Source organism: Biomphalaria glabrata, chromosome 8 (genome assembly GCF_947242115.1).
Source record: "Biomphalaria glabrata chromosome 8, xgBioGlab47.1, whole genome shotgun sequence".
In the NCBI taxonomy this organism is placed as follows: domain Eukaryota; kingdom Metazoa; phylum Mollusca; class Gastropoda; family Planorbidae; genus Biomphalaria; species Biomphalaria glabrata.
In genome coordinates this window covers 34070336-34083813 of record NC_074718.1, presented here as the reverse complement: position 1 = coordinate 34083813, position 13478 = coordinate 34070336, and the positions used below count along the sequence as shown (strand labels likewise).

Below are 13478 nucleotides of genomic sequence, written 5' to 3'. Positions count from 1 at the left end.
TAAAAGACCTGTTACATAAGTTTTTTATTTTAATATATTTATTTATTTTAATGTAAAAGAAGTGGCTCAACCAATCAGGAATGGCATGTGGAGCTACATACAAAGAAATGAGCGCGCCAAGTAAACAGGACAGCATTCATTTCTTCCCCCGCTGTTGCCGTTTCCGGGGTCACTGGTCCGATCTTCTGTTAGCGCAGTCCAATATTTTCGTAGCATTTAATTCACTACTTTTTGTTTCTAATACTTGGTCCCTGGTGCTGCTATTCATTTTATGTTTAATATATGTATGTAACGTAGGAGTAGTCTGATGACAAGGTGAACAGTAAAGTGTATGGAATATAGATTGCTATCACATTTTAACTTTTAATGTTCTAAATTGCCAAATATAATTGTAAGATGATTATATTTAGTAGCAAAATAACGGAGTTTTCAACTGTGTGGCCAGTGAGATAGTAATTGTTGTCTTTAAGAAAAAAATAAACTTATTTCTAGGAAAATCGTTTTCCGGTTTCGAAATGTGTGTCCAACCAGTGTCAAACCACGAAAAGTTAACAAACTAATAAAAAAATGTAAGGAAGGAAAAAATTCAAGAAAATTTGCAATGAAGAATATGATAAGGACTAATGTTTGTGATAATAGGTCAAAGAATTAGATCTAATGACCAAAGAGTGGGAAACGATTGGCCATTAGTAGGAAAGACAAATTTCTTGTCTTGATATTTTGTACTGTTTCTTGTATACTCCTTTCAGAGATGATTCAACTTCTTTTACAAAGCTTTAAATAATGCACTCTGTCTGTCCGTCTGTCTGTCTGGTTAAATGTATACATGTTATTTCTCCCGCACCCATTTTCGGATCAAGCTGAAACTTGGCACAGTTTTTCATTGACATGGATAAAGACATGAATCAATTTTTAAAAAGTACCCTAATAGACAATCAATTACTGGTAATTCATTATTTTGTTTAATAGCATAAAGAGAAACCAATACTTCAGTAATCAAAGATATGGCATATTTGTTGGGTTTAGTCCCCTTAAATAATCGTTAACTGTATGTCTCCGATCAAGCTGAAACTATAAACAATTATTTATTGTACAAAATAAAACATGAATTAATAAACAAAAAAAGTCTGTCAAATTAATTATTGGTAATTATTTTTTTTTATCGAATAAGTGAAATAACTTGTACATTATATATATATAGTTTAAGGACGGAGTTCTTCCCCTTTAAACAAGCTTTGGTTGTTTGTTTTTTTTAATAAAGGATTCTTTACAATAGCTTGTTTTGCTAAGTTTTAGAATACTTTAGTCATGACGTATTCACTATTCTCACCATTTTTATTGTTTTATTCACAGTTTTTATATAACACCAATCAAAACTCTTTTTTATTACCGTTATTAACCAAACAGTTTATGTTATTATTTGCATTGTAAAGGTAGACACACGAAGGGATGGAAGGACAGTATCACAAATAAACCATGTCGCACATGATACAGTAAAGGTCGGCTTCTTTTATGACAAAGCTCATACTAACTCACTCTGTCTGTCAATAAAAAGCTTGTTCACGTTATTTCTCCCACACCAAGTCTCGAATGAAGTTGAAATTTTGCAAATTTTTTATACCTGTACCCAACAATACAAGAATCAAGGAAAATATTAACCAATTAGTTAACTAACTATTGGTAATCAATTATTTTGTTTGGTATCGAAAAAGGGAAAGACATTGTACTTGACGAATGTGATGTTATAAGTTGGATTAGTTCCTTTCCTAAAGTTTCAAGGCAAGCGCTTTTTCCCCACAGCCAACTAATACTTCTCACAATAAAGAACTATTCTAAACATTCTAGTTATTCTAGGCTAATAAACCCTTGACATAATTCGTCTTAAGAGCTGCTATCCACATAGTCGAAGTTGCGTTATGGGTTAAAAATTGTAGAAACTTCTGAGAGAGTAAATCATTTAAGACTAATGTGACGATATCTATGTAGGAGGGCTAAATGTGATGCTGTCTTGATGTTACAATAAGATTGTGTTGATCAGACAAAGCGTTTCTGATGTTATAATTTAATAAAGATTTCTCCTTTTAAACAATTACTAAACAATCAAACAATAACCGATGCCGGAGATACAAATGTAAACTAACATTTCAAAAACTGAGATTCCATAACAATAAATTCAAAGCTTTTATTCTGGAACTAGGATTCACTCTTATAAAATATACACCGTACAATTAACAATACAAATGATGGAAACAAATGTACTGTCGTCGTCCAAGCCCCCAACTGAATATCTCCGTCCTTTAAATACTTTTTACAATTGACGTCTTTCTGTATTTGGAAACAACCAATCACCTTCTCTCTCAATTTTTCCATGTTGTAACCTAACAAAATACTACAGAAAGAAATGTCTTAATTCTAGGCTTTATTGAACAATAATGACAAAACAGTTCACAATAACACATTACACACACACACACAAACTGACCTGGATGCCAAGACATTTTGACACACAAGAACAGATCAGTTCACAACACACAAGAAACAAATACACAACACTCCACCGATCCTTTTAGGGTCTGTAAATAAATTGCCGTGGTGCTAATATTCAACAAATGAAAGCATTCGGTGGCATTTTAAGTTTTTGAGCCACTCTTATTCTCTTTGCAACTTCTGTGTGACTAAAGAGGTCAATCCTTGATACACACCTGCGGTCACAGGTTGGGCATCTGAAATCACCAGGCGCAGTTCCACTTTTGAAATCCTTTCTTCTACTGTTGTGTATGGCCTTTGCATTAGTAATTTGTTATTCTAAATAGCTTTGCGCTGCAGGAATACAATCTAAATATAAACGTACTTGTTAAATATTGTATAATAGCTAATGATGTTTTACGATGCTTGACATACACTAAGCGACTTTACGTTAGTTTGAACATACTCTTGTAAATCTATAACAAGACGTTGAACTTGTAATTTAGTAAAATTATATGCTAATTTATAGATCCAGTCAAATTATTAGGTTGGTTCGTGGCAAGATCCCTGGGTTTCCCACTACAGACATATTTAGTTGAAACGATGAAGTGATGCTCCTATTATTATTATGTTAGAAATTAACGAGTAGTCATTCTCTGGCGCTGCCAGGGTCGAGTTTCATTAAAGGGAAACAAAATTCATCGTAGTCCCTTTATCAGTTTCCACTAAGAAATTTTCTTTACCGTCCTCTGACAGGCAACGAGTATGTTCCTAAGAATGGTTAAGGGCCTTAAAGGTATCTGTGAAGTCAGTTGTTATAATAGATTAGGTTGATGTAACAATGGGATATTTTGCTTTTTTAGATAACTTCCATAAATGCCTAATGTAGCAATTATTGCCTAATGAATTTACAATCTATTTCTCAACAGGTCAACCAATTAACGGTTTGTTTTAAACTCCGATTGGAGAAGACTGTATTTCCTTCTTTTATGAGGCTCCACTGCTGAATGACGCTGACTGTTCCCAGAACTACTCGTACATTTGTAAAAAAAAAAAAAAAAAAAAACTTTTCTTAACTTTTCATAAACTTATGGATAAAAATTCTTTTTTTTAGCACTGCCTGAAAAAAAAATGTAGTTTTAAATGTGGTAGTGATCTATGCCACTTAAAGAAAATGCGCTGAATTTATTTACAAGGACGTTATTGGCTTGCAAGAAATGTAAAATTTTGTATCTATCTGTTTATATCAACACACTCTGTGTTTGTCTGATAAAAAGTTTGTACACGTTATTTCTCCCACAACTATTTTCGGATCTAGTTGAAACTTTGCACAATTCTTCATTATCACAGACAAGAGATAAATCTATAAATAAAAGTTTACCAATTCGTCAGTCAATTACTTGCTGGTTATTAATTATCTTTTAATACCAACAATGGAAATTAATCCTTCAGTACTCACATATATGTGGCTAAATATGTCGGGATTGGTTCATTAGATAATTGAATACATTAATTACTTCTCCCACACCCATTTTCAGATCAAGTTGAAACTTGAAACAATTATTGTACCTAACAAAACATGAATCCATTACAAATTAAACAATTATTCAATTAATTATTGATTAGTAATTATTGTGTCTGATATCGAATAAAGGAAATAACTTTTACATTATTGAGAAATATGGTTAATATGAAAAGCCCAGTTTTTTGTTGTTGTTGTTTTTTGCTTGCTCTTCTTCGTTATTTGATTTTTATTATTTTTAAAAAACCTTTAAAAGAAATCCAACAAATAAAGGTATATAAATTATTTATGATAAACTAAGTGTTCTTATGTAATGAATAGCATTTCTTTATTTCTTAAAGACATATTTAGGAAAATAAAATATCATGATAACATTAAAACTAATAATCTATTTCATTACACTAGCATGCTAACTTTTGTGTCCATTTATGACTTTAAAGCCTGTGTATTGGAACAAACGAGACTAGTTGACAGGTATAACGCTTACAGCAACAGGCTCTTTATTACTTATTTGAACTTCCGGATACTGAACCTCTGCTGGCTTATCGAGAGGACCAGATTTAGCAACGTATGGATGTGTACTTTTGGTTGTATCATCATTGACCAGGACATCACGTTTGGTTATGTTCACTTTTTCCCAGACAACGCTGGCATCTGTTCCTTCAACAAATTCCAATCTTCCATTCAAAGCAAATTCGTACTGAGTTTCATCCGTAAGTCTGTTAATGATACGTCTCGCGTCGGGATACTTTTGGAGCATTAAATTCCACAACCAAGGCTCAGAGCGACTATCGCTTTGTCTTTTAAGAGCACTGTAGAACGGGGTTGTTTCGGCGCCAAAGAGGTAATTGAAGGCCGGTCTGTCGTGGCTGTACGTAAACTTGCTGTGAAAGTTTCCGTCACCATCGCTCCACCGTAGGAAGCCTTTAAATTCTGTGGAAAATTTGGTGATGACCACAGCTGTGTAGGGCACCGTTGTTCTGATCTTGTTGAGCACCACGTTGTATTTGGCAGCTTGCATGGGTCCAAGGGTTATTGACGACTGCTTGCTGAAAGAGTTGGTGTTTGAAATCGACTTCTCATTTGTTGTTGAAAAGGAGTTCTCATATTTGGTGGTGTAAGTAGTAGAAGACGAGGCTGATCCAAAGACTGCGTTGACATTAAAACTAATCTTGAACGATGTTTCTTGACTGGTGGTAAAAGAAGTTGTAGCAATGTGCGTTATTGTGTCTTGGACGGTACGGGTTCTTTCGATGGACTCAGTAATAGACGATGAAGCTGTATTACGAATAATCCCAGAGTCGAAACTTTCTGGTTGAAGGCTTTCTGTGACTTTTGGTCCATATTTTATTTCTTTTACACTTAGCCCCCAATGATCAAATACTAATTTTAGTCTATTGTAGCGATTATATCCGTTACAGGAACCATGATGAAAAATTTTGGTTTCAGCCACCCACGTAAAACCATCTTTGTAAAAATCTTCACCAACGTTCAGCGCCCTGCACCCGTAGCTCCACTCGTAACCTAGATAATATGCCAGGTTGGCCAAGTTCCACAGAGTCGTGTCCATAATTCGTGTTTGTATTTTACTTAGAGAGTTTATCTCATCAGGTTTGTCCACTGGCTCGCAACATTTCATTTTCTTTAAGTTGTACAGATCGTCGTCGTCAGCGCGGTAGATGCCTGTCACAAAGAAACCACGTGGACATGAGCATGTTCCTTGTCTACTCATGCAGCTCGATGTGTCTACGTTTTGACAGCTTCCATAAGTTATCGGATGGCTAGCTGGCTTAGCGCATCTGGCACTTTCAATAGTATTAAGGTACCCTGGACTGCTAGCGCTAGACCGGTACAGACCGTGAAGAAAGTATCCTACAGGACAAAAGGCCCATCGGAAATTGTCATCTAACTGGTATGTCCAGTCGGCGTAAACGACTTGTCGCTCTACCTTCGGCCACGGCTCTGAAGCACTGCAGCACTGAACTTGTTCCAAATTAGTGATAGGGTCATTTCTTCCCCTCAAATTACCTCTGAGGAACCCGTTGATGTATTTGTCAAGCTCGCGGCAAGTGGACTGTCCACGGTGATCAAAGCTTATTGCCCACGATGTGTTTGTGCAGATCTGAGATTTGGCTAAGCTCATTACTGTGACAATTACGACGGCATGCACGAGCACCATTTTAACAGAGGCCTAATTTGTGATACCTATAAAACAAAAAAAAAACATAAGTAAATATATTAAGCGTACAATTACCTGAGTATTTGTAAGACTTATGTTCATCTACCAACATCACAAATCTGCAAAACTATTCATCCTCCCCCTCCCTCTGTTTCTGTTATCACACTGTCAGAAAAAAGCAGTAGCCAATATAAAATCCAAACGAAAAATCATACAACCTAACACAACTTCACCAAGCTGCATTAAACTTTCAACAAACATTCTTATCAGAAAAAGAAATTAACCAACCAGTCGATGACCACTGGAATTTCAATAACAATTATCTTAAAAGCATTATAGAAAATCATATACCAAAAGGTTAAGCTGGGAACAAAATAAATAAATGCTGGTTTAATAATAGATTAAAGAAGCTTTGTAAACAGAAGGAAAATATATAGAAAATTTAGAGAAACTAAGGCAGAAAGAGTTTATAAAAAGTAAGCAGACAGCTGCAGAGTAAATACATAAACGACGTAATATCTAAGGATAACCACAAAAACCGATGGCCATACATTAAGTCTAAGAAAATGAAAACAATAGGAATAGCGCCATTTAAAGAAGATAACACATAATGATAATAAAACTAAAGCTAAAATCCTAAATAAGTACTTTGTATCAGCATTCTCAGCCCCAGGATACAAAGACATATTACTTAATTTGAACCAAGTAGACAACATAGAAGATATAGAGGTATAATAAAAGGGAATCCAAAACTATTAGCGAACATTAAACCAAATAAAGCATCTGGACCTGTTGGTATTCCAGATAGATTACTCAATAAACTAAGCAATGAGCTTGCACCAGTGTTCAACATTCTTTTTCAGACATCTTTTAACCAGGGCAGAGTACCAAGGGACTGGAAAGAAGCTAATGTCACCCCCCTATTTAAAAAAGGAGAAAAATCTGACACAGGAAACTACAGACCAGTATCACTTACCAGCATCACATGTAAAATCCTAGAACACATAGTATGTAGGAACATCATAAACCACTTAGACAAACATAATGTCCTTACTTCATACCAACACGACTTTAGGAAATATAGATCATGTGAAACACAACTAATAGGACTAATTGATGATTTTTCAAAAGGTTTAGATAATAGTGAACAAATAGATGCTATCTTACTAGATTTTTCTAAGGCTTTTGACAAAGTTCACCATCATAGTTTGCTTAAAAAATTAAAATATTTCGGCATTAATGGTCCACTGCATCAGTGGATTAAAGATTTTCTGATAGGGAGAGAACAAACTCAAGGAACAGTCTTAGGTCTACTACTATTTTTAATTTACATAAATGGTTTACAAATTGCATTAGTTCAGGAACAAAAGTCAGATTATTTGCAGACGATTGCATATGTAGAACAATAAAAACAATACAAGATACAGAAAAAAAAAATCAAACAAAGCATTAGGATTTATTAAAAGAAATTTCTATAAATTAAATAAGAACATAAAACCAAAATGTTATTTAACTTTGGTAAGGCCAATAATAGAATATGCATCCTCTGTTTGGGACCCCTCAACTCAAAAAAAAAAAAAAACATTAAGAAACTGGAACAGACACAAAATAGAGCAGTGAGATTTATAACAAATGAATATTCACATTTCACTAGAGTAACACCTTTAGTAAAATCCCTAAAGTAAGAAAACCTTCAGGATAGAAGATTCAAAAGTAAAGTAGCAAACATACATAAAAATCTTCATATACAAATTAAAATTTTATAAAATACTCAGAAAGACACAAAGATAAAGACACATTTCTCGTTCCATGTGCTAGGACAAATGTGTACAAATGCTCCTTCTTCCCTAGTGCTATTAGAGCATGGAATGGGTTGCCTGAGCTAGCCAGGAAAATCAGTGACTTGGCAGAATTTTAATTGGTTAACATGCATGACTAAATGCATGACGCGTAGGACATAATCATCTTTTTTGAAGTAACGTCTGTTCTATATAAGAAGATAAGATGTGGATTTTAATTTTCATATATATCTAGTCATGCATATTAATAAGAGACTTTAACTTTACTAAGTTATTATTATTTTTTTATATGATTCGGGCTCTGATAGCAATAAAGAAGAAGGAGAACTTTTACACATTTGTTTGATCATATGGAATAAGAGATGCAAGCCCTAATTTCCTTTATTACATTACAATGTAACATTACAGACCAACATAAATAGAACACATACAATATGCACAAGGGATGTAGTTATTTGACCAACCAGAAACATCGAGCGGGGTCCTGTACGGTTCTAGAAAGCCAGTAGGGACCGAATATAAAAAGCGGAGGTGTCACAGTCAAGACGGTTCACAACCCGGTTCATTACAGTCCGGTCGACTAAAGCTCAGTTCAGTGTGGTTCAGCGGTATGGTACGGAGCATTATGACGGTTCAGTGCGGAGTACTGTCAAGTACAGTCAAGACGAGCGGCGTCTTGATCTTGGTCTGCGATCGAGTCCGACACAACGAGCCTAGTGTGTGGATTCAGTGCTGAACAGTTGAACCCAGAGCAAGCACGGAAACTTTGCACAATTATGAATTGTTCCTAACAAAACAGGAATAAATTAAAAAAAAAAGTAATTAATTAATTAGTGGTAATTTTTTTTTCTTTGATATAGAAAAAGAGTAAAAAATCTTAAAATATTGTGAGCTATGGCTGTAAATGTGCAGTTCTTTTCCTCATATAAGCCTTTTTTTAAAGCATTTTTTATTTTACTATTTTATGAATCATTTTGCTAAACGATAGACTAATAATAATTTTTTTTTACTACAAACAATATATTTTTAGTTGGATTATATTCATGTTTTGATAAGCTTCAAATTCGACACCCTTAAATTCCCCCCCCCCCTTCTCTCCCAACGTACCATTCCCAGTCCTTTGCTCACTTTAATACATTAAACTCTCTCAATATATCAAGAAATAATAGACCTATGAACTTACCTTCGCTGCGCGATGAATCAAGAAGTTATCAACTGTGTTTTGTTTAGCAAGGTGCATACAGATAAAAACCAAAACAAAAAAAGTCAGAGTCTAATACAATTTACATCCGTATCGACTATTTTACGACTTGTGAATATTTGTATGTAACAGGATGAGCGTCGAGTGACAGTGTAACCGGAATGTTTTTTGAGGTGCCTTTATGATAGACGAACTTTTTAAAGAGTATTCCCATTTTCTCAGTAAGAAACTAATCTGTGTTTACATGAAATAAACAGCTCATTAAAAGTGTAGCATGCGACGTGTTATGATCCTTTTCAAAAGGGAAATTTTTAATTTAGAGGCCAGGAGGTTCCGCATCAACTAGATTAGTGTTTCTTAAACTGTGTTCCTTGGAACCATAGTGTTCTGCTAGGCCTGACCAGGTGTTCCACGTACCACTCGAATAATTTACTAGTAGGCCTACACCTGAATAAATCTCTAAGTAAATCAGGACAAAAAAAAAGACTTTTATTAGTTTTTCTTGGTAACAAAATTAGTTCTATAAAATCACTATTAACTTTGATTTATCTAGATTCTAACTCTATATAGGCCGATAGGCTATAGTTCGTCTAATGTGGTTTGATGATGACCATTTTTGTCATCCACGAAGCTGAGGGCCTTGCACTGGGGTTTTATGCCTCCTCGTGTGGCTGGTGAAGAAGAAGAAGCTCTGTAGCGATGGGAAGACAACATAAAAGAATAGACAGGCCTGCCATTGAAAGAGGTTCTATCTAAGGCAAAAGACAAAGGAATGGAAAAAGAATGTCAACAGATCTTGTGTGGTGTCCCAACGGTCCAATAGGCTAAAGAATCTGCCTTTTCGACGTTTTGGCGTTAGTACACAAGTTTTTCGACAAAGATAAACGTGTCTACTCCTCTAGCGTTGTGCCTGTTGCATTATGAACCGTTGTTGAATCGCTTGTGCCATGCTAAGAAATAAGCTTTTGGTTTTTCTTAATTTTAACGATCTTTTAATTTAATGCATTGTTTTCTCAACTGCGTTAGTCTAGTATTGTCTTTGAAAATCTTTATAAAAAGTAAATTGCTATCATTCACGATACTCCGTGTGTCTCTTTTATAAGTGATTTATAAAACCTTTTACAATGTAATAAGAAACTCACTGCCATTCATGTGACTTATTCATTTGCAACCATAGGGTACCGACTTATTGAGCATTTGTCCAAATGTCCATATAGCCTGTCAACTCTTGGTTAAATGAATATATAGTTATCACATAATTTTGTTTGAAAAGTAAATACGTCAATTAATCTGCATTTAAATCTTTTTCAATTAACGCGGCGAGGCTTTTGCTTAATTCTTAGAAATTCAACTTGAAAAACACACAATTGTTGGTCTCTCTCTCTCTATCTTTTTGTACTTTCGATTTCAATTCACAAAGAAAAGGTTTGATAAGAAAATGAAAAGTCTGGCCAATGTAGCTAGGCTTAATGCCAACACTTCCATTCTGTTTTCAGGCAATTGTAACTCAACCAACACGACCTTAAGTTCAAGTCAAGAGATTTATGTTTCATGTCTTGGCAGCGACGGTTTTACTTTCATCACCATTCATCATCCTCATCATCATCAAACTCCATTTGAGAAAGGGCTTGAGAGGCTCAAATCCTCTTTTACAAAAGCCCTGAACAGAAACTCTGCTGTCTTGAGTAGTGCATAAATGTCGCCATACAGGTCGAGAATTTTGGGTTTCCCAGACCTGTCGAGGCGGAGATCAGCAAGTCTGGGCAGTCAAACAGAATATGAGGCACGGTTTCCTCTTCCTCCCCGCAGCCCCCGAGAAATATGAGCCAAAAGGACAATAAGCTGTCCTCACTGTGCTATAATAACTTGCTCAGGCCTGGACAGACTCCACCACGGGGAAGTGCGGTCAGGGCGCCTCATGTGCTACTAGACACCACGGGCTTTTTGGGACTTGTCCCAGCACTCGAACAACTTTTCCATTTTCGTTTTTTGAATTTTAGCCAGGGCTTGATGAAAGCTTACAGCCTGTTCAGTGGGTGGAATTGCCCTCCCTGGTGGGCCAAAGAGTCTCCAATGGTGTTGCCAGTCACACTTATGTTACTCGGTACCCACTGCAATATTACAGGGATGCCATAGCGTTGTTTAATGTTATGTGAAGCCACGATGACAGTGTTGATATTGGGGGCCATGGTCGGGGCTTTGCAAAGCCTGTAGTACAGATTTTGAGTCAGTGACCACAACAATCTGTGTTGCCCTCAAATGTCCCTCGCCTAGTTGAGAGTGAATGAGTCAAGGCTTCACAGGCTGCCATGGTCTCCGCATCAAAACTGCAAACACTACCACATAGTCCAAAGATTTTGACTGAGTGAGAGCCAAGAAAGTCGATGTAGGCTCCATAGCCTACTCTTCCAGAATCTATTGATACCAACCCTTCAGTGTATGCGAAAATAGCACTGGGCTTAAAGGTATTACTGGTCTCCAGAGCTAGGATTTGAAGGTCGTTAGATGAACGACTTAGCTTAGTGGCATTAAGGTCTACTAGTTTCAAGCGTATGTTTGGTGTCCTTGGGCGACACCAAGGGGGAAGGGGATGAAAGCGTTGAATGTTTTGTCGGTTGGTGGAGAGTCCAGCTTTATCAGATAGTCTAGTGGCATGATGCATAAAAGACTGCATCTAGATACATCTCCAACCATTCGCTAGTTTTCTAGCTGGGAGGTATTCATCCAGCTTTTATACCGCTCATAGCAGGTCAGAACTGACTTTTCCCTCCTAAGGTTTAGTGGACCTATATTAGCCATTATTTCAGCAGCATTTACAGGACTTGTTCTAAAGGTTCCACAGACAAATCTTAGTGCTTGGAACTGTATTTTATCAAGTTGTTCAAGAGCAGTCATAGAGCCATAAATTTGCACAGGTAGGCTGTAGTCTGTGATCGGACTGCTCCTAAATACAGGGATTGGAGTATGTCTGCTCGGGCTCCCCACTTCGTGGATGCTAGCTTCCGCACAATGCAAAGTTTCCCTGAGGCCTTTCTTGCAACATCCTGGATGTGCTCACACATTTTTAGTTTGCGATCTAAAGTTACACCAAGGTACTTGGGTAGCTTTTGCATGCTGAGAGCCACTCAGTTGAGGGAGAGCTGGAAAGGTTGCACGAGAATGTCAGTCCCGAGCGTGAACAGAGAATAGACTGTCTTGGAGGTGTTTATTTCTAGCCTCCATTTTTGTGTATGAGCAGAGCGTATGGAGATCTTCTTGTAACACTTTTTGTATAGAGGTTGCTCTCCTTCCGGATTCCGGACAATATCATCAGCATATAGCAGCTTTTGGCATTTTAGCTGAGCCGGTAGGTCATTTATGAAGGCCGTGAAAAGGGCACATGACAGGACGGAGCCCTGGGGGAGGCCGTGCTCGAGGGTCCCCTGAGACTTCTCCGTACATCCTTGTTCTTAATGTACGCTCTTATAGGAAGTCTCTAATCCAGTAATATATTCATCCCCGCACCCCCACGGTTCTTATCTTATGAAGCAAATCAGGCCGCCATACTTTATCATATGCCTGTTTTAAGTCAATGAAGACTGCGTATGTGCTTTCGGTCCTTTGGAATCCATCTGCTACGCTCTGCACAAAGATGTTGACTTGGTCTATTGCGGACATTCCAGCACTGAAACCAGCCTGTTCTGGAGCTATATAACGGACACTCTCAAGGTACCAAACCAGACGCTCATTTACCATTTTTTCAGCCATCTTTCCCACACAAGATGTGAATGAGATGAGCCTGTAGCCCTCAGCAGTGGAAGCATCTTTTCACTTTTTTGGTATAGGAGTAATGGTGGCACGTTTCCAGGCCCTGGGTAGATGACCATCTCAATAGCAAGAATTACCAAATATATCTTCGATAATTGTTTACCTCAAGTAATTCTTTATTAGTTTGAGGCTCGAGAAGCTTCTTTCACCAGATTCCCCAATTACGGGTATTGCATAATGCACAATTTTTTTGGGTCTATACATGGAGATTGGTATAAGTTTTCAAAAGATTGTAATAATATCAGGAGATTTCCCGGATTATTTGTATATTTTGAAATTTCAGGAGATTTCCATGAGCTACTGGTAAATCAGGAAATAAGTTATAAAATGGTTTAATTTAAAAATTTACACCTAGGATTAGGGCGGGTCCAATGAAAGTGCGAGGCCCACTAAGGTCACATAGGTTGAAGTGACAATGTCAAACCATGAAATGTTTGCAAAGTAATAAAAAAATATGGAAAAAAAAAGAAACTTCGCAAAAAGATTAAGACCAATGTTGGCCAT

The 13478-nt window shown here is 36.6% G+C and overlaps 1 protein-coding gene across 1 annotated transcript; it reads right to left on the bottom strand.

Moving 5' to 3' along the window:
- Positions 1-4342: 4342 nt before the first annotated feature.
- On the bottom strand, positions 4343-9302 carry LOC129927898 (uncharacterized). Its single transcript, XM_056039664.1, has 2 exons — positions 9150-9302; positions 4343-6193 (listed from the first exon to the last, which is right to left on the bottom strand). Exon 2 carries the CDS (start codon positions 6165-6167, stop codon positions 4452-4454), a length of 1716 nt encoding a protein of 571 aa, XP_055895639.1. The 5' UTR covers positions 6168-6193; positions 9150-9302; the 3' UTR covers positions 4343-4451.
- Between the last annotated feature and the right edge of the window lie 4176 nt (positions 9303-13478).

Coding starts and splice junctions, on each gene's coding strand:
- LOC129927898 (XM_056039664.1), bottom strand. CDS start 6,167: ATGGTGCTCGTGCATGCCGTCGTAATTGTCACAGTAATGAGCTTAGCC.